The sequence below is a fragment of the Callorhinchus milii genome, unplaced genomic scaffold (assembly GCF_018977255.1).
Source record: "Callorhinchus milii isolate IMCB2004 unplaced genomic scaffold, IMCB_Cmil_1.0 Scaffold9, whole genome shotgun sequence".
NCBI classification, from domain to species: Eukaryota; Metazoa; Chordata; class Chondrichthyes; order Chimaeriformes; family Callorhinchidae; genus Callorhinchus; species Callorhinchus milii.
Window position 1 is genome coordinate 5,239,938 of NW_024704750.1, and position 25,270 is coordinate 5,265,207.

The following is a 25,270-nucleotide window of genomic DNA, read 5'->3' on the forward strand; positions in this document are numbered from 1 at the left end:
TCCCACTCCCCAGCTCTTTCCCCATAACCCTGCAAACCCGTCCTCCAACGCATATATCCATCCAACGCAAATATCCATCCAACGCATTTTTAAAAATTGTTATCGAATCGGCCTCCACCACCCTTTCAGGCATTTGGCTGAATGGGATTTGGGGAAAGGGTCAAGATTAGGTTTCTCCACTTACCTCTGATCTCAGATGAAGTACAGAATTGGACAAATTTCAGGGTAATTCAAAGGTTCTGTGTTAGTAAAACAATCCCAGAAAACATCCAAGCAAATGAAAAGAAGGTGGCAAAAGAATAAGGCAGAATTCAACATAGCTTTTCATATGCTGTTTGTAACATCAACAATCATTCATGCTCAACTGCAGGTGTTTGCATGGCTGGCTGTTTGTATTATATGTTAAATATGAGGTAGTTGAAGGTAGGTGTGTCCTGGAAAAAACTTTTGTTACACAGGCTCAGTTGTGGGCTAAAACCAGATCAATTTGAAATATAGAGTTTTATGGAGCACGTGTTTGGCAGTTCCTTCCAAAGTTCTTACAATAGATTTTTTCAAACTTTTTTTGTTGATGAGACAATTAAGCAATGGGATCTTTAAAAATATATATTTTTTAAAAAAGCACCTCAGGTATGCATGCCAAAATGCTGCTAAAATAGGTGTTTGGTTTTTAAGGTCTTGAGCGAGTTCCACATTGCTTGATTCCATTCTTATGACCACAACATTGTCCATTATTTTTGTACATGTTCTATGCCATCTGGTGGTCTATACATATACAAAAATGCATTCAGCTTTCATTGCAGCTGAATATATTTTTGTATATGTACAGCTGAAACCTTTCCAAAGCACCCTCCTTTTCAGTTAATACGCTAAACTGTTTTGGGGGAAGAAAAACACCAAAGATACAACCCATTAGTGAAACGAGATTTCTATCTTTAAAGTTTTAGGAACTGTAACCGGTTGAACAAAGCACAGTCTTCCAGCCACGGTGTGACATGAAGGTCACCTGCATGATTTGTGTCTTAAGACTGTTCCAGGTCAACTCTGGCCTAATGCCCAGTGTAAATGAAACACTGCCAATGATTTCCATGAAACACTTCACAGATCGCTCTCCGTCACACCTTAGCAGATGTGCACCCATATTTGAACAGGTGCTTTTTTTTATTACTGTGACTGCAAGCACACGTTTCTCAGAGCAACCTGTAAAATCAATAGAGTAAAATAATTTCAGATGCAGCCCCCATGTTGGGCTCAACGATGACCTAATGTTGTTCAAACAATGTGTTCAGATAACTGTGCTTACCTGAATCTGCTACCGATAGTCCTACTCTCATCAACTCTCTCCACAGAATTTCCGACTGAGGAACATTATTCTGATTAAACGTGCTTCAACAATACCTAATTTTCAACAGTCCAACAGCAATCTGTATGACTAATATGAACACAGAGACCGTTTTGCATTGATGTACTTTCTTTTAATAAGGTTCGCAAGATTCATTGAGAAATCAATTACCTTTGTCATATCACAACTATTGCAAGTTTCTGTCTTTTCAGTGACGCTACAGGATCTCTTTGTTGGCAAAGGATTTTCAATACAGATTCAGAACACTGTGGTAATGTCTACTGTAGAAATAACCAAATTCATTTACCTACAAAAGCAAAAAGATGTCTTGGTGCACTTACTTCTCTAAAAACATGATCTAGAAGTAGTTAATGAAAAACTTTTAAATAAGCTAATAAAAAAATTACAAAGGCTAACATAAAACATATGTGCAACTTTCTTTTTTCCGTGAGACCTAGAAAATAAGATTCACAAGTTGTATTTAAAATCGTTGAAAGTTTTTTTTGTTATTTTGGAGAATTTTTTTTAAGACTTTTCACGTGAAAGCAGATCCAAGGCAGCAAAGCAGCAGAGCACGTTGAGTCCGCGAATCAATGAAGGACTTAAATCGATTGTGACATTCAGTGCATAGCTTCTCTCCTAGCCATCTTCCACACTATCCTCCACACCATCCATCCTCCACACAGCCGTCTCATCTTCCCAGAGCCTTCCGAGTACTTTCCACATTCCCGAGTGCCAGATGCATTACGTTGTGCTGATCCTGCTCAATTCCTGTCTAATGGCTGTTAAACATTAAGAAGTTTGCGTTAATTGGGGAAGCCAATGATATTCACAGCTACTAACTATGGACCCGGAAGCTGACACCAACGTACACATGGACGAAGCTCGAAAAAGGGCAGGCACAAGGCAACTTTTTTTTCACAAAAAATAATAATAATAATCCTTGCATCTGATATAACGCCTTATCATGTCGTCGAGACGTCTCAAAGCGCTTCACAGAATATATTTTGTGGGCGAAACGGGGAAAAAGAAACAGTGATACAATTTCAAATTCTGGAAAAAAGTTAAAAGATACCATGGGTTCTACGTGGCCTGGTGTTGAAGCGTACATTACAACCCCCCCCCCCCCACCCTCTCATGCCAACGTGGCCTCAAAATGTTCACAATAAAACTCAATGTGGATTCAAGGAGTCACAGTGCTGCTTTGAAACGCAGAGAAAACCGAAAGCCCCACTGAGGGGCAGCATTGAGCAACAGCATGTTCAGAAAGCAATGGGACTGGGTGACAGGCTTTGGTGGTTCTTCATCTGGCTTCCAGGCGAAATCCACAAACATTCTTAGAAATAAAAAGTAGTCAAAGGCATTGGTGTGTTTTTTTTAAATGTAACCACAAAGCAACGGAATTTCAACCGCACTTCACTTCATAAACAATGGGAAGTCAGACCAATCTTGGTGTTAACAATACATAGTCGTGATAATCCTTGCGTTTGATACGGTGCCTCATCACGTCATCAAGGCACTTCAAAATGCTTCCGTAAAGTGGGGGTGATTGTGTATTTTGTGGACAAAACACCAATTTTGGCGGAACAAAGGGACAAAGATATGAGTTACAACAGCCCATGAAACTCCTTAAAGGGAGAGCTCATTAAATGGGGCCTTTTGCTGATATCTAAATACTGTTTAAAAATTACAGATGCCTCTTGTAAAGTACAATAGATTGCAGTTGACAAAATATTATGCTCACCATCAATAATCTCTTCCTTCACCTTGTGCAACTCTTTTACAACCTCCTCCAGTATCTCCTGCGAGTTTAGATGAGAGTTTAATATTTAAAATGTTTCATTAGAATTGGCCAGATTGTTCTAAAAACATAGTTAAGCATTTTTTTTGAAGGAGCAGAAAGGAATAGAATATAGAAAATATTTTACGTTAATACGGATGTTCTCATAAAATGACACCAATGGAAAAAAAAGTGACATAGCACTTACCTGCTTCAACCGATCAAAATCTAAGGCATCTGTGGCCACGTCATTACTGGTGCTGCTCACTGGTTTTGCTCTGCAGGGCGGGGAATAAAAAAACATAACAAACGGAAATTAAGCAAGTCTGTGCTTTATTGCCAGTTACTCATAGGCTTCATAGCTTCAGGACCCCATGGATTTGCTTTCCCGCAAGGAGTGTGCAATGCAGCTTTATGAACCAATCTTCCTGACTCAGGCAAATCTTTGCACTTAAACAGCATTGTTGAACCAGTCCTACATGGTTCAATGTCCAGTGATATTCCACAGCAGTGGCCGCTAGAGATCAATCTGAGAGCGAAGGAATAATAATTATAAACCTTGCATTTGATGTAGTGCCTTATCACGTCTTCGAGATGTTTCAAAGCACTTCACAGAATATACTTTAAAATGAATTGACTGTATGTTTTGTGGACGAGAGTGAAGGAATTCAACAGAGATGCTACAGATGGACATATTGTGGCCTCAGACACGTGATGACTCACAAAGCTCTGTATTACTTAATTACTTGGCTTGCGTTTCTATTGCTGAGGGCAGAATAAGCGAGGCAGAATATTTTGCAGCACACTGACTTGAAGTAAACCCTTCCTAAAGAAGAAATTTGTGGTGTTCCTCAACACATTCTTTCTTTTGATGAAGATAAGGAACGTAATAAGGAACACCGCCTATTTTGCCAAATTACTTTATTGAACTATTTTTTTCATAAGGGAATGAGTCTTGTAATAGGAGATAATAATATACAGATTTTTCCCCACATATAAATAGCGTATTGACAAACATTTGCATTGTCAGGGCAGCAGTGAGTTGCAGAAAGCTGTAAACAATGCAGGAGATGTCAATGCTTAGGGGCTGGACATACAGTCTGCAGTAGGCAAGAGAGTAGATAAGCTAAAAAAGAAGGGAAATGGTTTCTGCAGTTGATACCTAAGGGATGAAAAGGGCGACTGTACAACATTCTTAGCTTCAGGACTCTTCATCTGTGATACATTTCTAAAACAATGAGATGGAATTAAGACACAAGATAAAGTAAACACTCCGCTAACATTGAAATCTGTCTACAATGCTCTTAACTAATTCTTCCTATGAGCACTTGACTTACCCAGTACACAGCAGCTACTGAGTATCCCATATGAGAGAATAGCATGTGAGTACAGGTAAGGGTCAGTTGTAATACAGATTTTTACTCAACTACCCCAATCATGTACATTTCAGCTCCCCAAGCTCCACTCTACACTGCATGAACATGGCTTGGTATTTTTTTCCCAAAGTGTCAAACGCTATGGTGTTGTCACCTACTGTGCCAACACATTCCCTCCTAGAATAACTCCTGCTAGAATTCAAATGGCTCACATGGTACAACTCTGGATTTTCCCAAAATAGGAGACATGACTCGTTATTACAGGTCCAATACTTTGGTGAGTGTGTATTTTACACAAGTACAGAATACACACAATAACCAAAGTACTATATTGTACACTAAACCTGTTACTATGAAAGCATTATTAGATACTTCAATCAACTCCTAGTCCATATCTGCTCACCTTGAAACTGTTCCTGGCTTTTCAGCAGAGTTGGCTCGTTCCCATGGCTTCTTACCATCTGTTGAGAAATACTGACATGAATTTAACAGATTCATAGGCCAGCTGGAATGTATTCAAGTAAAAAATGCTTGTGGTACAATCTCATTAACCAAAGAATCTGAAGTTCTTTATGGTCTTAGCCAAAGATCATTGTCTTTAGATTTAATGTGGTGCAGAATGTTGGAAAATTCTTAAATTCAGTCTTAATTTGGAAGCTGTTTCTCCCCCAGTTCTTTGGAAGACAATTGTCTTAAACCATGGAATTTCAGGACACTGTTTGCTTGATATGAAGTTCTCAATTAAGGCAAACTAATAATAATAATAATCCTTGCGTTTGATATACCACCTCATTTCATTGCTGCAACATCTCCAAGAACTTCACTGAATATACTGTAAACATGGATTAACTGTATATTTTGTGAGCGAAATGCAGCAGCCAATTGCGCACAGCAGTATTCCACAAACAGTCGTGGATTGAGGCACCAAATTATTATAATTTTTTTGTGTTTGAAGGGATTATTACACCCGGAAAGTAATCAACCAACCGACTAATAACTGACTAAAATCTAATTAATATTTGTTCTGCTATCTTATTTTGGAGTTCTTGGTCCCTTACTGAATAATTCTTGTGAGGAACTGCTACAGCAGCAGATTGTTAGGACCTGCTCTTCACATTTTGCAAGACAGAGTTTACAAAACCATCCTTTCCTTTATCATGGTTCACTTTTGGGGTATTTCACGATTTAAGGTGTTGCCAAATTTGTACTGCATGGCCACATTGGGACGTTTTTCAGTCTACATCACATCCTATTGCAGACTCAGCCAACCATATCATGACACACAATAAATAAATCCCGTGTTTTCCATTCATGAAAATATCAAAGCAAAGAACAGTAGGCAGGATACAAGCCTGCTTTACAATGTCTCAGTGTTTCCGCAGACAGACAGCATCCAAAGAATGCATGGCTCTGACTTGGCTGTGTTAACCCAACATTGGAAAAAAATACAAAACGCGTGGCAAAAGTTCGGAAAGCAGAATAATGTCAGACGTAAATAGCGTCTCTTGGAATTCTGACTTTTTATTTTGCGAAATTTGAAGTCAACGCTGCAATTTCTCTGAAGTTGCAGTTAGTAAAGGAACTTTTGTGAATGCTGTATTTTCAATCTTAATGTCTTCTTTCCCAGGACCTTTCAAGTATAGCACTCTTGACCTCACTCAGTCCACTCTCAATTTTTAAAAAAAACTTTTTTTTATGGGTTTCTTTTCCAATTTTCATATACCCCCACCCCCTCCTCTCCTCGCTTAAAGATGTTAACCTTTGTTGGGTTATGAGGCACCAGCAAGATAGTAAAGAGGAACACAGAAAGGACACTGATTGCCTTCCAATAGCTCAACCAATTTACCAAGCCTAGAGAGTGAATGTCGATGGGCTATTCAACTGCAGGGAGAAACCACAGCAGAGCCTGAATCTTTCCTCATCAGACAACCACATGCTTAAGATTTATTGGATAGAGATTAGGAACAGGAACCATGGCTGCCTTCCCTAGCTCAGGGCCACTGAAGCCCAAACACACTATGTACGAAGTTCACAACTATACTAAAACAGCATGTACCTCTTGGCCTTCAAACTACCTGCACACACATACAAGGGGAACAGACTGTAGGATACTTACCTGTTGAATTCTGCAAACCAGGAGCTCGTGTCATAAGTGAGGGTGAAGTGCTTGTATCCTCCTGTTTAAAACAGTAATAACACAGGTTTATAACTTCTCTTGGAAATCACTGAGACAGTCTTCTATTGTTCTTTATTTTTAATCAATGCACACAGATAAAGATTCAGAACATTCTGTCGAGTATTGCACAGATATTGCGTCGTTTTACCCGACGTGAAAGGCGCTATACAAATGTAATCTTGTTGTTGTATGCAATTATTACCAAGGATATATGAACATTTTAGAATCTCATGCACTTTGACAAGTACTGTGTTACACTGGTTAAATAGTTAAATTTGAACTGGAAGCCATTACAAGCTTCAGAATGTCGTACAGAGCCTCTAAAAGCTGATTACACACATTCTGGCTTTCCTCCTCTTTCTTCTCACTTGGTTTATCCGTTTGCTGGGCAGCTTTCCTCCTGAAAACACAGGAACACAGAACACATCAGACTGGTCTGAAGTTAACAATAAAATTGGTTCACATCCATCCAAAGTAAAAGTTTTTTTTGTTGTGCTGATCAAAAGCAACAGCATCAAGTGTCCCAAAATCAGATGTACCAAAAGTTAGTGGATTCACGTTCAGAGGTAGGTGCAATTGATGTTGATGGGATGTTAAATTACTGCTCTCCTTTTAATAACCCAATGGTCCTCAATAACAACAATAACTACTTGGGTTTATAGAGTGCCCTTTACCCTGGGTAGGGTTCGGAGCCAACAATTGGATATATGGGTTTCACTTCTTTCAGTCATGATCCAAGATACTCCAATGCCAGCGCTCATCTAAGTCACCAGGAATGAAAAAAAACCTTTATCCTCAACCAGAAGGTTGCTCCAGGACTGGTGACATTTCTAATCTTGAAGCAACCTATCCATCCTCTCTGCGTGGAGAGGGAGCAAGATTGTGGCTTTACCTTTTGAGTCCCAATCCAGTAGGGGAAAAGCTGGTGCATCAGAACTCAAAGCAAGTCAACATTACCTTTAGTGATCCATGTGTGAGGTTCCCCGGTTGCTCAGTGGGTGAACGCTGTGGTGTGGCCCAGAGCTGTGCAGATTAGGAAGGTCCCAAGTTCAAGCCTTGGTCTGTGCTGAGTTAGCTGATGTCAGCCAGCATTGTGGTGGTGATGGTGATCTCTACAGTTAGCCTTAGTGTCCCCGGGCAGTTGGGAGGGGGAGTGAGGAAAGGCCAGATTTCACACTGTTGGTTGCTATTCACCACGATCTCTGTTAGAATTGCAAGTGCGAGGATACAATTTAATCTATTAGGTCTCACTTTGCTGTTTCGCTTGCTGATATCCACTGTTTGAGCTTACACTAGGGCAAGGTATTGGGGAGATAACGGTAGATCTTTTCCCCAATGTACAGCCAGTGCCGACAGGGTAGATGGAATAAGTTAACAATACTGGAGGGAAAAAATTGTCAATGAGAGATCTGAAACAAATTGGATATACGCGCCTTCTGTTTATGAACCTGATTAGAAGATAGACCACACTATGTAGCACACATAGTGGATGCCGTGTTGCTGCACCATCTGTGTTCATACCTATTTTTAAATTAGCGTCTAGTCTGCAGCACATAGGCTCAGCACGTACCGTCTTGCTAGCAGTTTATTCATCTCGTCCATCAGCCCTCCTCCTCCCCCGCCTCCACCACTGTTACGATTGGCTTCAGTTTTTGAAGCTCCACCAGGACTGGAACCGCCTGAGCCTTCATCGGGCTGCAGAGGAATTCAAAATAGAATCAATGACATGTTTTTCGACGAACCATTTGACACAGTCATCTTTTGGATGAGGCGATAGACCGAGGTCCCGCCTGTCTGTTTAAGTGGATGTTAATGATCCGATGGCACTATTCGAAACGAGAAGAGTTTTTCTCAATCAGGTGTCCTGGCCAACAATCCCAGAATCCAGATTACATTGTAACCATGTACTTTGCAGGCGAAACGCCCACCAAATACACCCGTTTTATAACTTAAATAGAATTTCCGACAGCAATTATAATCGCATTAGATCATGCGATTTCCTAACAGCTGTGAATAATAACAATAATAATCCTTGGATTTGATTTAGAGCCTTATCGCGTCGTCTCAGAGCGCTTCACAGAATATACTGTAAAGTGTAGTGACTGTGTATTTTGTATAAGGGGTGAGATGCCTACCTTGCTAACTTTCCTCAGTTTGGCTCCAGCGATTGCGGCTGCCAGTCCTGCTCCCGAGGCTGAATCTCCAGCACTGGTTCCAGAGCCTCCGCTGGGGGGCAGCGGAGGAGGGGGAGGAGGAGGAGGAGGTGCTCCTGCAGATGCCGGCGGAGGTGGGGGTGGAGGAGGTGGGGGTCCGCTAGCAGCAGGAGGTTGTGGGGTGCAGACGGGCCCCGTGGGTGGTCCTCCAGGAGGAACGGGTGGCCCTGAAATAAAAACAAAGCAGCTCAATCCAGCACGTGGGAAGCCAGACTCAAACACTGCCAACATTTTGCACCAAACAGTAACAGTAACAAGTTTAACTTGAGCAACGATTCGCAACAAACGTTAATGTTTCCGTACACTTTCATGTGTGCATATGATGAGGTTGATAATTTACTCAAGGCACGGTTAGACATTCAGCACAAATTATGCATCGAATGAAGGTTGTGCTATTTATTGTCCCTGATAAGAAAGGATCTTGGCTTGACCATTTTGCTTTCTATTGGCAAAAGTGATTGTGTACATTTCCTACAATAAGGGCAATTTTAAAGGGCTAACACAATAGACTTGCTATGCTTCTGAGGATTTTTCACTGAAATAGGAATGAAGAAGAAAATAATTTGCATTTCACAGTGCTTATAACAACAACAAATTGTATTTATATAGCGCCTCTAACATTGGGAGGATGTACCAAGGCGTTGGTGCTATAACCTTGTTGCATCTCAAAACCCTTTGCAGTAATTACTGTCACATGCAGTGACTGTTATTCCTGGCAATCTTTTGTAGACAGCAAGTTCCTACAAACAGCTATGACTAGTTAATCTGGAGGATTGCTGGCCAAGCTGTCAGGAGAAATTCCTTCCCTTTTCGAATAATCCTGTGCAATCTTTAACATCCATTCGAGGGACAGGCAGACAGGATTTTGGTTTAACATCTCATTTGATGCTGACACCTCTGACAGTGTGAGCTCCCCAGTAACTGCACCGGTTTGTCAGCCGAGATTAAATGCTTAAAGACAGTCACTTGAATGGTGGAAGTACTAAAGGGTATTGTGAAAGGACAGAAAGTTGGAATTAAACAATCTGTCCAGATCTAAAAACTGGTGGAGCGGGCTCGATGGTTGGAAAACCTCCTCCTGTTCTTATCTCCCTATATTCCTAAATAAGGAAAAAAAACATGAACAGGTGTGGTCCAAAGCAAGCACCTACTGACCCAGTCAGTGTTAGTTAATTTATAAACAAATGTTTGCTTACTTGCATTTGCAATGGACTTCACGACACGTTTCATACCTTCCTCTAAATAGGAGATAGATTGTGGAACATATTGCCCTGAGTAACACCCCCAAACCCTGAAGATAAAGCTTATCTATAGAGAGGACCTCCGTTAAACTAGTCATTTAAAATGTTGTACATTAATGGGAACAGGCAGCTAAGGATGAAAGAAATGTTTGCACATTCAAACCAAGCAGAGAAACAAAGGAAAGCTAAAGCGAGAGATGCAATTAGGCAAAGTGCACACAAATGCCACATGATGCCAGAAAGGCATCACTTACCCGGCTGGGTAATGGGAGTTGAGGTGACTGATGTCATGGGAGGAGGGCTCTTCTTGGACGCTGCTGCCTCAGAGAAAGCAGCGTAAGATGTAGGAGATGTCATGAAGTGTGTGGTGGACTTGTACAAATGCTGTGCAGGGAGCGGGGGTAGAGGTGACGGTTGAGGTTGGGTTTGGGGACTGGGAGGACGACTTAAGTGAGATACGGGTGCAGTTTCTAAACAGGACATGAAGGATCCCTCTGTGCTCTTTACTGGAGGCTTGGAGGAGGTCACGGGAGCAGTTGCCTGAACCTGATCTTCATTGTGGCCATTCAGGTTTACGTCGGTTGGAGCTACCTGGGCCATTCGATCCATCGATCCCCTAATCCTGCCATAAGGCGTGCGAATCGGTGGAACAGCTACTGGTGTGATGGGCTGAGGCCCGACAGTTCTCTGGGGTAGGGAGGTGATCATGACCGGAGGAGAAGGAGGAAGGGGAGAAAACGTAGCAGATGAACGGCAGGAGGGCTTAGGAAGGGGACGCGGAGGTTGGGCAGCAGCAGGAGGTGGGGACAACGCCACCTGCTTGATGCTTCGACTCGTGGTCCCAGAGTTAGGCTGCACAGGAGAGAAAGCAGAACTTAGGGAGGCAGATAACTGCGAGGCACTGGGCCTGAGAGGTGGGGAGTCAGAGAATGCGGTGTTGGATGGGAAGTAGCTGAGGCTATCGGCATCCACTGGCTCAGAGGAAGAGGAGGTGGAATCGCAGGATGTGGCTCTGGCATATGAAGGAGGAGGTGCTGGCCCTGCAGATGAGGAAGTGCTGTAGCTACTGTACTCGGGTGGTGGGGACAGGCTGTGAGAGGGGGACGGAGCAACTTTGATCTGAAGGGTAGAAACTATGCGATAGAACAAAAGAAAACAGAAGAGAAGAAAGAGTAAGTGGAACATGTTGCAAGGGCAAAAGGGAAAAAGCATGGCAATAGTTAAAAGCAAATGACCGAATGCTGTAGAGGCTAGAAATCATACGGACTGAAAGGGTGAATATTTACAACATTTTTACCCTTTTCTCGAATTTAAAGCATTTATTTTTTCATTTAAAATCATCGTGAAAACACAACACTTTGTCTGTGAATCCATTCAGAATAGGGAGAACTTGTTTCTCCCTCATATATTAGCGTGCACTAAAGAATGTCTGATGCTTTTTGGCCTCATGGTTATGAGAGTGTAGCAGTTCCGATGGTATTATAATAATAATAATAATTGCATTGATGTAGCACCTTATCACGTCGTCGAGATGTCTCAAAGCACTTCACAGGATATACTGTGAAGTGGAATGATTGTGTATTTTGTGGGCAGCCATTGGCGCTCAGCAATGTCCCACAAACAGCCATGAACCGAATGACTGAGTTAATTTTGGGGGGATTGTTGGCCAGGACACCGGGAGAAACTCATTTTTGTTTTCGAATAGAACCATGGGATCTTTAACATCCACCTGGATTGGCAAACGGGACCTTGGTTTAACGTCTCATCTGAAGGACAGTGCCTCTAACGATGCTTTAGGTGATGCTGGATGTAGGCACTCCTACACTCACAGGTCAACTTGAGACCAACAAAATGCCTCAGGCAAAAGATGAACACATATGGAACCTGTAACTTCATCATGAACAGTCATGTTCAGATATGACTGTAGCACAAGCAAAGCAGATCTTTATAGATCTGGAAAATAAAACCGCCATATAATAATACAGCTAAATCCTGATACGCACAGAAACAATTTTCTTGGGAATGTTATGCATGCTTCAGGATGATGCTTTGATTTTTATGCGTGAGTGTGTGTGTCTCTATGTGTGTGTGCATGTGTTTGTGTGTAAGTGTGTGTGAGTTTGTGTCTATACTGTACATATATATGTACCTGTGTACAGCTCTATAAAGAGGTGTATTTGACGTTGGCCAAATATATAAAGTCCAGATTAACAGCCTGTGCAAACCTGCAGTTAAAAAAAAACGCACCAGATGTAGAAATTCGGCGTTCTCGCTCCATCTGCTCCTGTCGTTGCTGTTCCATTAGTTGCCTAAAGATTTTTAAAATAAAAAATTCAGTGGAATGTTTTAATTTACTGTTTGCACAATCCGTCAAATTAAAGTTTGTTTAACAAAAATGAATTTAGGCTATGATCCATCATTGTTAATAGTCAAGAAGTGCAAATGTGAAAATACATTAGTCAGGAGTACAGCTAGTCACCCACCGCTAACACTGAAATTAGCATTTAGCCGTTCCAGACAGAAATCAGATTTTACAATTGTCATTTGCAAAAACGCTTAGGAATAAATAGTTTCTTGTGCAAAATTATGAGAAGATTATGGTAAAAAAACACACAATGGTTCAATGCTGAAATAACTCTTCTATATTAGGCCCTTCAGTTCTTCATGCTTAGCATTGTAAGGAATTTTTTTTTTGGTCAGCTGGGTGTCTGACACATGCGGAAACCCATCACCGTACTTAAGTCTCAAAACCAAACTGAGAATTCCATGAATTGTTAGGAGTTTGCTCTGACTGTACATGGGCAGGAGGAAACATCAGGAACTCAGCACTTACTTGAAGCACTTTAACTCCTTTGGAGAGCTTAGGTTCTGGGCAAGGAGAGATGTTTAGTTGGAAAGCTAAACTGAGCTCTCCGATACATCCACTGAAACCCAGGCTCTCCAATAAATACCACAACAGCTTCTTATTTATAATCCATCAGCAAGAAAGCTAATGTGTCATTAAAAAAACAAACACATTTTAAGAACAATTCATTTCCGAGATAGATTTCTGTTTAGAAACAATATCTCAGGATATAATATATAGGTTGGGACACGACTTGTCAAGCGACTGCCAGGATGGTGTAAGGAGAACTGGATGGACCTTGGTCTTCTTTCGCAAATTCTTAATGTTCTTATGAAATATTTATTTGTTATTATCAAGGAACAGTTTGGATACTCCTAACACTGACCTTCAGGCTTTACTCTGGTTCCCAGCTGTGAGAATAAAGCACAGAGATCAGCATTTTTGAAGAGCACACATCATATGCTTCCAGATGAGTGCTCTTTATCGTAACAGTTGCTGGACTAAAGTTCATGATTTGAGGTGGGAGTCGAACAACCGGCAAATTTGCTGATGAAATCCAAAATTATTTACTGGATTTGCAATATAATTTTCTCAACCCGGAGGGCTATCTCACAGCTCCCTCCTTTGAACAAGGTAGTGAAAGAAATGAAGTAGAGCAGCTTTAGCAACTGTCCTTTATATGCCAGACAAGATCAGCACAGAGCCTAATATTAGAACTCTCACTACTAATCTCTGCTAGGAATGCAGCAGAGGGGTCACAGAGAGCCTCATCGTGCTGCTCCCATAATCTATCACCTGTTTTTTTTAAAGATGTTATCTCTCGTAGTCACGTGGGGGATCATCAGCTGCCTAATCGTGCCATAAATGTCAAACAGGCGTTTTTTATTTTAAAACTGGGAGTATCAGATAACAATAAACTGGCACAAACTTTAGTCGGAGAGGTAGGGAGGCACCTCCCTACCTTTCTGACCTACTTAATCCCCAACCCACTGCCTCCGCTCGACTGGCGTGCCCCTCGTTCCCTCTGTTCCACCATCGGCGGCCACACTTTCAGCCACTATGCCCCGAAACACTGAGACACTCTTCCTCTTTCCTTCCGCGTTGCCCCTTCCTTCCCCATCTTTAGATCGCGCCTGAAGATCTTCCTCTTCAACAATGCCTAAGGACACCTCCCCCTTCCCCTCTCCCCGACTCAGAGTCTCTGGGGATGCTGCCCTGTGTGAGGGCCATTATGTAAATGCAAGTTGTTGTTGTAGTCTTGAGTAATCACGGCTTTAGTTTGATAATCGTCCTTGAATTGGTGCAATGCCAACGAGAGATAACATCTTTAAAAACAGATGATGGATTCTGGGAGCTACACCCTGAGGTTCCTGGGCTGCTGCAATCCTATTTCTACTTTAAAGTGACCTTAGGCAGGCACACTGCAGTATCCAAGGCATCTTTTTCCAAGAGTGGAAAGAGTTGGTATCTGTGAAGAAATCTTTCAGCGTTGCCTTTGTTTATTTTCAGTGAGACATTCGAAAGTGATCAAATACGTGAAGAATCACGGCATTTTATACCTCGATGGATGGAATCAGTTTGGCAATTTCTGCACCTTTAATTTTTCCAATTTGAATTGTTTCTATTTATTACCTTCTCTGCATCTCCTGATCTTCTGGGGGCGGCCCATTCTGTACCTGGCGTTGCACTGTTGGACCTGCAAGAGCAGTTCAGGGAAGCAATGTTAACTTTTACGTCTGCATTTTGGACAATGACTCCGAGCACTGGTAGCAGCAAAACAGCAATGACATTGATCATAAAATAGGATTGCAATTCCGTTTATTTAATTCTGTCATGAAATGCCATGCCTTAAGAACAGTTTTCGGTTTGGCTCAATCTCAAATTACATTTGGTACCATTTCCAGCTAAACAGATCCATAAACACAGTGGCAGTGCTTGAAACCGCCACTCTTCCATGAGAACAAGACCAGTTCATTTTAATAACTGATCAATAACATGACTTGTTTTAAGAATCAACTCCAACCTTGGAGGAGTGAAAATTATTGGGCTGTAAAGGTCAGGGCATATTTATCGCATATAATGCAATCATGATATTTGTTGCAGGAAAGAACCTCAACCCTTCTAACTGCCACTAATCCTTTTTGTACTGTAGTCAGGCAGGTCGGTGACTGTGGAGTAATCATATATCAAACATTGAAATGTTTGGTTGTTGTGTTAAATGGTGGATCTGGTGCTAACATCATTTGTGGAGTCCTGTAGCTCAGTGGTTAGAGCACTCGCCTCGCAAGCGAGAAACCTGGGTTCTATTCCTTATTCCACACACCTCTGTTTGCCTGGCAGTAAGTAGGAATCTGGTTGTTAGTCGATTGGCAGATCGCTTTTCCGGGGATAATAATAATAAAAAAAAGCATAATTTGGTCACTCAATCCAGGACTGTTTGTGGGACACTGCTGTGCGCAATCGGCTGCCATGTTTCTCCTACAAATATACAGTTAATTCACTTTGCAGTGTATTCTGTGAAGCGCTTTGAGACGTCTGGAAGATGTGAATATCAAATAATAATAATAATAATAATCCTTGCATTTGATATAGTGCTTTTCACGTTGGGAGGACGTCCCAAAGCCCCTCACAGAACACACTGTAAAGTGAATTGACTGTATATTTGTGGGCGAACGCGGCAGCCAATTGCGCACAGCGATGTCCCACAAACAGTCGTAGATTGAAAATGACCAATTTATTATTGTTTTTGATTTTTGGAGGGATTATTATTAGGCTCTGTGTGGAGTAAGGAAACTTGCCCAAGGTTTCGCCCTGACCTGCCTGGAATTGAACTCAGGTCTCCCGCTTGCAAAGCGAGTGCTCAAACCACTGAGCTACAGGACTCCAAATGCAAGGATTATTATTATTATCACTGTAAATGACACCGTTTCTGAAGGTGGTGCCGATTGTCAAGCTTTCCTTACATAAATGGAATCACTGACTCGTTGGCTGATAAATGAACAACTCCACACTTGGTTTTATGTTCTGTAATCACTTCTGCAACAGTACGTGGGCAGAGAAATATCAAATTGCAGAAAATGGAGAAAAAGAAAACATGTGAACGGCTGTTCACAGGCCTCAACTCAACCTTTAAGACATTGGACTCAGCTGTGTTCTAGGTATACTGTATTTTTGTGAAATCAACAATGTAATATTACAGAGCCTTGGTTGTAGTAAATCCTGACATATAATAAAATACCATCTGTAAAGAACCTTGTGCACTAAAGCAACAAGGCCCATGTTGGGAATGAGCATCTTCCCATGCTGGGTCTTCAACTCTGTCCTGTAGCAGATGTTTAAACAACAACAACAAACAACAATCCTCGCATTTGATATAGCGCCTTATCACGTCTTCCGTAAACTGTAGTGACTGTGTGTCTTGATGGGTTGTAAGTTCACAACCTGGTGCAGCACAAGTTTGCACGTCTCCCCAAGTCACTGGACGGGTTGCTTTACAGAAGCAGCTTTCCTTTGTGTGAGGTAAAGCAGGTTATTCACCTTCAGGCAAAGTGAACCTATTATACCATTTGCCATGAACAGCACCTCTCATTCTGGGAGTGACAGGGGGGAAGGAGCTGTCTGCCTGATTACTGTCTGCTTCAGGAAATGAGGACAAGGGGGGAGAAAAATAACTATAAAGAATAAGAAGAGAGGAAAGATGTCGGTCAGTTTCATGTCAGATATCTTCATCTAATTGACTTTGTGGAGTCCTGTAGCTCACAAATATACAGTCAATTCACTTTACAGTGTGTTCTGTGAAGCGCTTTGGGACATCCTCCCGACGTGAAAAGTGCTATATCAAATGCAAGGATTATTATTATTATATTATTTATTAAGTATATGTATTAAATATTAAGAGTCATTTATTTCTGTAAGGGTACCAAAAACTTAAGTCATGCTTGACAGTACAAACACTATCTATTTACATATAACACTATGCTTGCATGCCAATAATACTGTACAAACGCAATGCTTCACATTTGCATTTTTTTTCAGTCTTGAACTACAGGAGTGTAACAAAATTCACAGCTTGGATACCAAAAGGCATCTGCACAGAACCAAAGCTTTGGTCAAAATAATTGAGCAGAGTAAGGAAAACATTAAATAATAATAATAATAATCCTTCCATTTGATACAGCGCCTTATCACGTTTTCGAGACGTCTCAAAGTGCTTCACAGAATATATGTAAAGTGAATTAACTGTATATTTTATGGGCGAAACGGGGTAGCCAATTGCACACAACAGTGTCCCACAAACAGTCGTGGATTGAGTGACCAAACTATTATTTTTAAAAGATTGTTTTTTTTAAAAGGGATTATTACCCCGGAAAAGCGATTTGCCAATGATAAGAAGAAATTGAGAACAGGGCTTTCTTAATTAAATGGTCTTCCTCTGAATGAATCCTGTTGTGTAAGATTATGGCCTCATGCCTCTAAAACAACAACAAATAATGATAATCCTTGCAATTAGATATTGCGCCCTATCACGTTGTTGGGACATCTCAAAATGCTTCATAAAATGTTACTGTTTATTGAATGCATATTTTTGTCGGCAAACTTAAGACACCGAATAAACAATTTCACAATTAAAGTAGCAAGTAGTCCTCTGTTCTTGTCCTACAGATTTCTGGAGTCCCCACTGAGGAAATAATTTTGGCTCAATTACAATTCCTTCGTCCAGGAAAACCTTCCTGTTCCACTGCATACAGGCTAATTAGTCTCAATGACAGTAGGCATGCATGATAATAAAAAATAACTTTTTGTCTCGCTGTGGATTGCTTGGATTTGTGCCTCAAACTTCTTTAGAATTCCACCAAATATTCTTCATTAATTCAAAGGTAAACAACCAATTGGCGGGTGCAGGACAATATAGGACAGAACTTGAGAACTCTACAACCCGTATCCTCTCCCACTTCGATATGTGAGCACATTACTCCCATCCTCAACTGGTTCCAAACACCCCACCAGATAACTTCAAGATCATCGTCCTTACCTTCCAGTGCGTCTGCAAGGCATTTGCCAACAAAATACAGTCACTACACATTACTAGAATATCTCCCGTGAAGAGCTCCGAGACATCCTCCCAATGCGAATGAACGCCACATCAAATGTAAAGATTATTTATAGTTTATTCTTAAGACCTCGCCACACCCGATCTTTGTCATCTATTGACACCTCTGCCTATGCATCGCTCCCCAACTACTGCACTGGAATGTCAGCCTAGATTGTGAGCCCAACATGGGGTATGTGTGTCATGTACTTACCATGAGAATACCATTCAATACTATACTGATCTAAGAAGTAATAGCAACAGTGCATCAAAATTATTTGATAGAAGTCATAAATAAAATTTTACAATCTTTTCCAGAGTTACCTTAGCTGTGAAATACCAGCAACATCTGTTTTGAGGTTATGCAAGATCATTTTCTCTTCAATGCCCTTGCAGAAATCCACAGCATCAACACTGAAATGTGCAATAATCCATCTAAACCACTTCAGTGTCAAGTGGGATATTTACAACAAACTCTAAGGCAGCACTGGGAGGTGCCCACACCAATGTGCTTAGACAACAGAGAATTGTGCCCTGGATGGTTTAAGTCCTTGTTTTCCGTGAGGATAATTAAAGATCAGAAAGCCTCTCTGTTGACCGAGGGAGTAAAGGGGTGGGAAGCATCCTGATCATCCAATGCATCATAATTAGGAACCTGGTTGTTAGTTGACTGGCGTATTGCTTTTCTGGGGGTAATAATTCCTTCCAAAAAAATAAAAAGAATAGATTGTTCACTCAATCCACGACTGTTTGTGGGATGCTGCTGTGCGCAATTGGCTGCCGCGTTTCGCCCACAAAACATACAGTCAATTCACTTTACAGTATATTCTGTGATGCGCTTTGAGACGTCTCAAAGACTTGATAAGGCACTGTATCAAATGCAAGGATTATTATTATTATTATTATCATAGTCAGGCTGGGATCATTTTAATACTTCAATAAGAATTATAAAGTAAATAGCTGTGTTCTGCAAAACAGGTTGACTTACCTGATAAACCATTGGAACCCATTTTGTCTTAAGTGCACCTTCACTGCTGTCTACCCTTCTGTGGAAAGATATGCTAGTCTCCACCTATTTTTTGTAGCAGTCATTGGATCTAAATATATTTGCACGCTGTGAGGTGTTATTATGGACACAACTGGGCCACTGCTGAAAGGACTAGAATAGTAGTTTGGTTTAAGTCAGCGTATTATAATTGTGTCACAGCTCTAAAACAACAGGAAGTAGTGACAGTTGTTGAACCCCCACCATAACCTTAAACATACCTTTTCTTCTTCAAAACCTAATGTCACTCCTGAAGGAGAGTAAATCCTATTTTTCTCAACTAAAACTTTTGAAGAAGACGGAAAAACTAATGAACGAACCTTCAGACTCAGGACCATGCTGGCTCCAGGCACTCACCTGACTAACGCACAGCACACTATTATTTCTAGCATTTCCCCCAATTTCTTTCACCCCATCTACAGTAAGAGCTTTGCATTAAAACAATGAGCCAGATAAGTGACTGGACTGAAATCAAATGTACTTTTCACTGCATTTGGTAGCGCACCAATTATTGGAAGTAGATACTCAAATAGTAACTATTTGATGACAAACCACAAGTAAAAGCGCCATCTCTATATTAAGCTTCGATATAATGCAACGCTCATGACGTTTAACGTTATATAGGACTTGTAAGACGTGAAGTTGTCTCCCAAGGTTTCTTACACACTTATACATTTTTGTACAGTACTGAAAACTGAACACTCACACTTGAGATGTCACAGTAACAGAATGGTCTAAATTGCAGTTCAGATCCTGCGTCCGTTTACCTACAGGAGAGTCTGCAGAAGACGACACGGCTACAGTGGCAGGAACAGAAGCAGTGGCAAATCCACTCTCTGCTGAGCATGGCAGGGACCAGGCAGATCTTCCTCAGCAAGCTCTTCCATGCATTGTTATTCCCTAATCGTGACTTGACACCTAATACTCCTCAATAAGTCAAAGATACGACACTCAGGGTAACCATAATACTCCAGTGCAGAGAGAAGTCCGGAGAGTACACTCAATAATTAATTAGGATCTTTCAGAAACAGAGCATCCAATGTTCTGAATGGGCGATCTAATCACCCAACATACGGCTCCAAACTGAGCGAGGCAGAATGAACTATCAGCCAGACGCTGAGAGAGATAATTGAGTTGCGCTGGATGGTTAACATTTACGGACGCTTGTTTTCACTGAATGCATTTGGACGGAGTGCAATAAGGCTTCAGGTGAAGTGAGGCTGGAAATGTCAGAGAGTGGCTCCGTTCCATGAGCAGAAATAACCGCCCATCACCGGCCCAGGTGGGTCACGAACAGGAACACTGGGACAATTCGAATGGGGTTACGTCATCGAGCACAAAGGTTAGCACACAAGAGCTGTTTTCACATGCAGCACCTGTGTTGTTGGCACATAAACACAAAATAACCAGCAACACCAAACGGCCATCAGACCAGAATGTCACGCACGGTAAGTGATGATAATAATAATAATCCTTGCATTTGATATAGCGCCTTATCCAGTTGTCGAGATGCCTCAAAACACTTCACGGAATACATTCTAATGTGTATTCTGTGGGCAAAAAACACATTCTAATGTGTGTTCTGTGGGCAAAAAACACATTCTAATGTGTGTTCTGGTCCAACAGCCTACTCTAGCTCCTGTAGAAAACCTGTTTCTTGAGAATTACTAAGTAAGAACCATCCTGCTTTAAGAACCACGCAATCAGGAGTCTTTCTTGAGACACTGGACAAGTATTGCACCTGTGTGTATGTGTCTGTGTGTTTGTGTCTGCGTGTTTATGTCTTTGTGTGACTGTGTATGTACGTGTATGTTTGTCTGTGTGTGTTGGGAGTGAGAGGGGGAACGGGGACTACAGACAGCATGAGTTCAATGCCAGTGCACATGGCAAGAGATAACATTCATGTAGTTGGTGTGATCAGAGTGTGAGGAAATACAATGCAAACAGGAGATATGGAGCATCTGCACCTGACATGTCTATTTTTCACGCAGCGAGTTGTTAGGATCTGGAATGCATTGCCTGAAAGGGTGGTGGAAGCCGATTCGTTAACAACTTTTAAGAGAGAGGAAGATAATTATTTGGGGAGGAACAAGTTTGCAGGGCTATGGAGAGAGAGCGGGGGAGTGGGATTGATTTGGATAGCTCTTTTCAAAGAGCCGGCACAGACACGATGGGTCGATTGGCCTCCTTCTGTGTTGTAGAATTCTATGATTTGTAACTTTAGATTTTAAATTTAACTCAGTTGTTTTAATGCAGCCATTATCGCTTATTATGTTAAATCCTTTTTCATATTGGACCTAATATAAAGTATCATGGATGTACTGCAGTACTGCAGTGTTTGAAATGATAATTCTTTTGCTCCTGTTATATAAACAACGACACTACAATAAAGACTTTTACTGTGTCTAAAGGGCCTTCATTATGTACAAAAGTTTGCCATTGAAGACACAATTAATTCAATACAGTATTACATTTAATCAGAGGGAATTAGAGACATCCTAAAGTATATTCAATTCATCTTATTAACTGCTGCTGAATCGGATTTCTAAACTGATCATGTACCTCCCATTTGTACTGATATATGTTACCTGATACCTCTAAAATGGAGTCTGTTTACATAATAATCCTTGCGTTTGATATCGCGGCTTATCACTTCAGAACGTCTCAAAGAGCTTCACAGATTTTTGGATTGTGTATTTTGTAGTCAAAACGCGGCAGTCAATTTTGCACGCAGCAATGTCCCAGAAGTAAATATAAATAGCCGGAAGTAAAATCGGCTTCCCGTGGGAATTGTCGGCCAGGACACCGGGAGAAACTCCCTTCTCTCTTTGAACAGTGCCATGGGAATGTTAACGTCCCCTGCTAACAGACAAATGGGACCTCGGTACAACATATAATCCACCAGACAGCACACTGACAATGCAGCGTTTTATGCTCTCTCCATTCATCAGTCCAGAAGTACATTCTATCTCAATTCACTAAATGTGCACAGCAACATCTGTATTAGGCCATTTGTTCTTCCCAATGCAGCCAAACCTGCTTTTTCCCCTTGTTATGAGCTTAGCTGAGGTTTGATTACCAACTACATTCCTAATGGATGACACATTTTAAAGGTATCAGATTTTCTGGTCACACCACCATGAGCCAGCATTCCACACAGTTTTTTTTACTATTTGTTATGTGGGTTGTGCAACTTTGCACATTTCCTCTATTATTAACTCATGGTTTCCGTCAGTGAGCAAAATAGACTCCCAAAGTTACCTTGAACAAACTGCTGCCAGATGTTGTGGATATATCCCGTTATTAAAGGAATATATTGTTGCCATATCAAAGAGTTCTGCAAACCACAGGCTCTGATATCATGTTAAACCTCAGAGCGCTGGGTATGGCAGTCACTTTATGTTGCGATGCTGTAAATCTACCTCTCCTGTGAAACACTATGTGTCAGTTTTTTTGTGTGTGGTTTCTGTTTTTAGTTAAACTGTGTTAAAAAGGTCATCGGATTCATTGGATATATGAGCCATCACATTTAAGGTTAAGTGTTTGGTAATGCTTTGTATGAAATATTTTACCAGTAGGAACAAAGTCTTGTTCAGCTCATGACCAGAATAACATGGGCCATCTCTCCTTCAGATTCATTTAGACTAAAGGGTGACCCTCCCACCTCTAGTGTCAATGCCCCATTCTCACTTCTGAGTGTTTGAGTCTGAAAAGCACGACTGTGAAAACACGAGCCCTGTGAACAATTCACAATCCTTAAATACCTCAAACATCATTTTAAATCTAGCGACCTGCAATACTGTCTTTACGACATAGTGCTGAACTGAATAGATAGAGGCAGTAAACTTGGTGTACTGGTATTCTCCATTAATGTGATTGCCAACACCCACTACTGGTGGAGTCTACAATACGGTGATTTTGAACAGTATTCCTTAGCAAAGAAACCAGAAGTAGTGTCATCTTGTTTAGCCCACAAAATACAGTCAATTCACTTTACAGTATATCCTGTAAAGTGCTTTGAGACGTCTCCAAGACGTGATAAGGCGCTATATCAAATGCAAGGATTATTATTATCTGGCGTTGAGTTAACGCAGAGTAGTGTGATGTGTGCACAATGTATTTCCGGGTTTCCGAAATCTCGTTTAGAAATCGACACTTACTATACGAGAATCAGATTTTCTTCCTCTATTATTGTTAAGAGAGAAACTTAACCGTACAACCCAATCGTTCTACCACATTTAAAATGAGATTCAGCTGAAATCTGACTGCAGCAAATTGTTACAGCTTTTTGGACTACCTTATTCGCCTTCCAACTACTTTATTCGGTCTAGCAACAAAAGCAGTCCCAAAGGCTCCTAGATTTATAACAATCTTTGATGCTGTATTTTTGTAATTGAGGACACCTCCTCTACTTACTGGTTAAGGTAATAGTTGTCCGACTAACTCTCCGATCGAGGAAGTCTCGAGCCTGTTGAACCGGCATCCTGTGAGAGAATCTGCCTCCCGTGATTTCAACATTAAAGAGACAAGAACAAAATGCTTCTCTTCTTTCGCTGTAACCACCTGTTATTTACAAGATACACAGCTGAAGCACGATCCAGAAGGAACCAGAGTGTGGCGAGCATTAAAAGGAAGCACGACCTCGGGGAATCCCATGTTAGCCAGACTCTCCTCACTCCCCCCTACTTCACCCCCTGTCCCCCAAAGAGAATGGCTTCTTTGCAACTTGTCCTTTGGTTATTTTGGAATAGAATTCATCCAATCAGAGTTGTGGTGTCAGGAAAAGCCGGCATCAGTCCTCTTAGACCATATATGTATCACACTGGGCAGCCTTCAGTCAGTGGGAAACAGGAGAAGCAGCAATCAAGTGAGATCCTGCCTGAAGAGCATCAGCAGCACATGTCACTTGTCGAGGTAAAATGTGGCAGAGTTCAAATGTCAAACTGTGAAGCACTCGAACTACGTGAAGAGATCTGGGCTGAGTCAAACAATCTAAATCAGGGTGTGAAGCAGCAAACATCCGACAGGGCAGCAAAGCCCGGATCAAATGAAGATCACTGAACCTTTCACTGCCAAGTACGGGCTGTGTTCCTTCCCAGAAACTCCACGGATTTGTTTCATCAGGTACATGTCACTGGCTCAACATTTTCTATGATTTATTTGAATTATATCACAGCATTACAAGCTCACGGGATACGTTTACTAGAAGTGTGATAATAATAAGAAGAATAATTAACACTCAAAGTCAGTTTGATTTCGGAATGCGTGTGTGCACGAGTGTCTGAGTTGGTGCCTGAATGTGTGTACAAGTCTGTGTGTGAGTGCACGTTTGGGTGTGAGGGTACATGTACATCAATCTGTGGATATGTGAGCGTCAGTCGCTGTGTACGAGTGTGAATCTATGCGAATCCATGTATGTCTGAGTGTGAGTCAATTCGGATGTGAGTCTCTCTGTGTGAGTGGACGTCTGTGTGCACCTAAGTGTGAGTGCGCGCAGAACAGGACTTGTACTGAAAGCTGTGAAAGAAACCAGAGTTTGATCTACTCTCAGCCACCTACAGAGGCAACCACTTAAGGAGTCATAAGAGGGAAAATGACAGCAAAGAAAACAGCAGTGAAGTGTGTCACAAACATCAGCTACTTGACTGGACGTATGCTGAATGGTTTAAATGTACACACGGAAAGGGAGGTGTCATGTGCAATGCAATCATTTGAGAAACTAGTAAATTGCGTTTTATTTCTATACCCCCATATATTGTCATTGGTAAATTCTGATGAGGCTGCAGTTTCCGTCATCGTACATCACTGTCTAGTTTAGCTGTGGGAGTGTGGGAGCTGCAATTCTGGGTGCTGTGACAGGTAGTGGCATTAACAATACGGCCACTGATGGGACTTTCCCATTTTCCACAGTCCATCCAGCGTTGTCTAACTTGTCAAGGTCACTGCACATGATGCCAATGAAAATTTCAGGTGTAAGGAAGTGCCTTGAGATCAAGAGATCATTTGACTTTCAAACGAGCAATAACTGTTTCACAAATGAAATACAGGCACTGGACCCAATTGTTCCTTCCTCCTTTCAAGTATTTCTGCTAGAAAATGACATATCGGGATCCAGTGTATAGTTTGGGACATGACATGTTAAGCGACTACGAAGGTGGATGGT

The 25,270-nt window shown here is 41.4% G+C and overlaps 1 protein-coding gene across 8 annotated transcripts in view; it reads right to left on the minus strand.

The window, feature by feature from the left end:
• Positions 1 to 1,453: 1,453 nt before the first annotated feature.
• LOC103175330 (ena/VASP-like protein) overlaps positions 1,454 to 25,270 on the minus strand; it is a 77,438-nt gene continuing 53,621 nt past the window's right edge. For 3 of the 8 annotated variants that reach the window (XM_007888321.2, XM_007888319.2, XM_007888320.2), the window contains exons 4-15: positions 14,606 to 14,669; positions 12,376 to 12,437; positions 10,383 to 11,261; positions 8,810 to 9,054; positions 8,245 to 8,369; positions 7,014 to 7,074; positions 6,615 to 6,675; positions 4,902 to 4,959; positions 4,285 to 4,350; positions 3,331 to 3,400; positions 3,087 to 3,144; positions 1,454 to 2,124 (exon numbers count right to left, since the gene is read on the minus strand). In XM_007888321.2, coding sequence (XP_007886512.2) covers positions 2,087 to 2,124; positions 3,087 to 3,144; positions 3,331 to 3,400; positions 4,285 to 4,350; positions 4,902 to 4,959; positions 6,615 to 6,675; positions 7,014 to 7,074; positions 8,245 to 8,369; positions 8,810 to 9,054; positions 10,383 to 11,261; positions 12,376 to 12,437; positions 14,606 to 14,669 — 1,787 coding nt within the window. In that variant the 3' untranslated portion in view covers positions 1,454 to 2,086. Of the gene's footprint in view, positions 2,125 to 3,086; positions 3,145 to 3,330; positions 3,401 to 4,284; positions 4,351 to 4,901; positions 4,960 to 6,614; positions 6,676 to 7,013; positions 7,075 to 8,244; positions 8,370 to 8,809; positions 9,055 to 10,382; positions 11,262 to 12,375; positions 12,438 to 14,605; positions 14,670 to 23,523; positions 23,978 to 25,270 lie in introns of those variants that run through there. The other 5 variants (XM_007888325.2, XM_007888326.2, XM_007888323.2 and 2 more) reach the window with 4 other exon arrangements.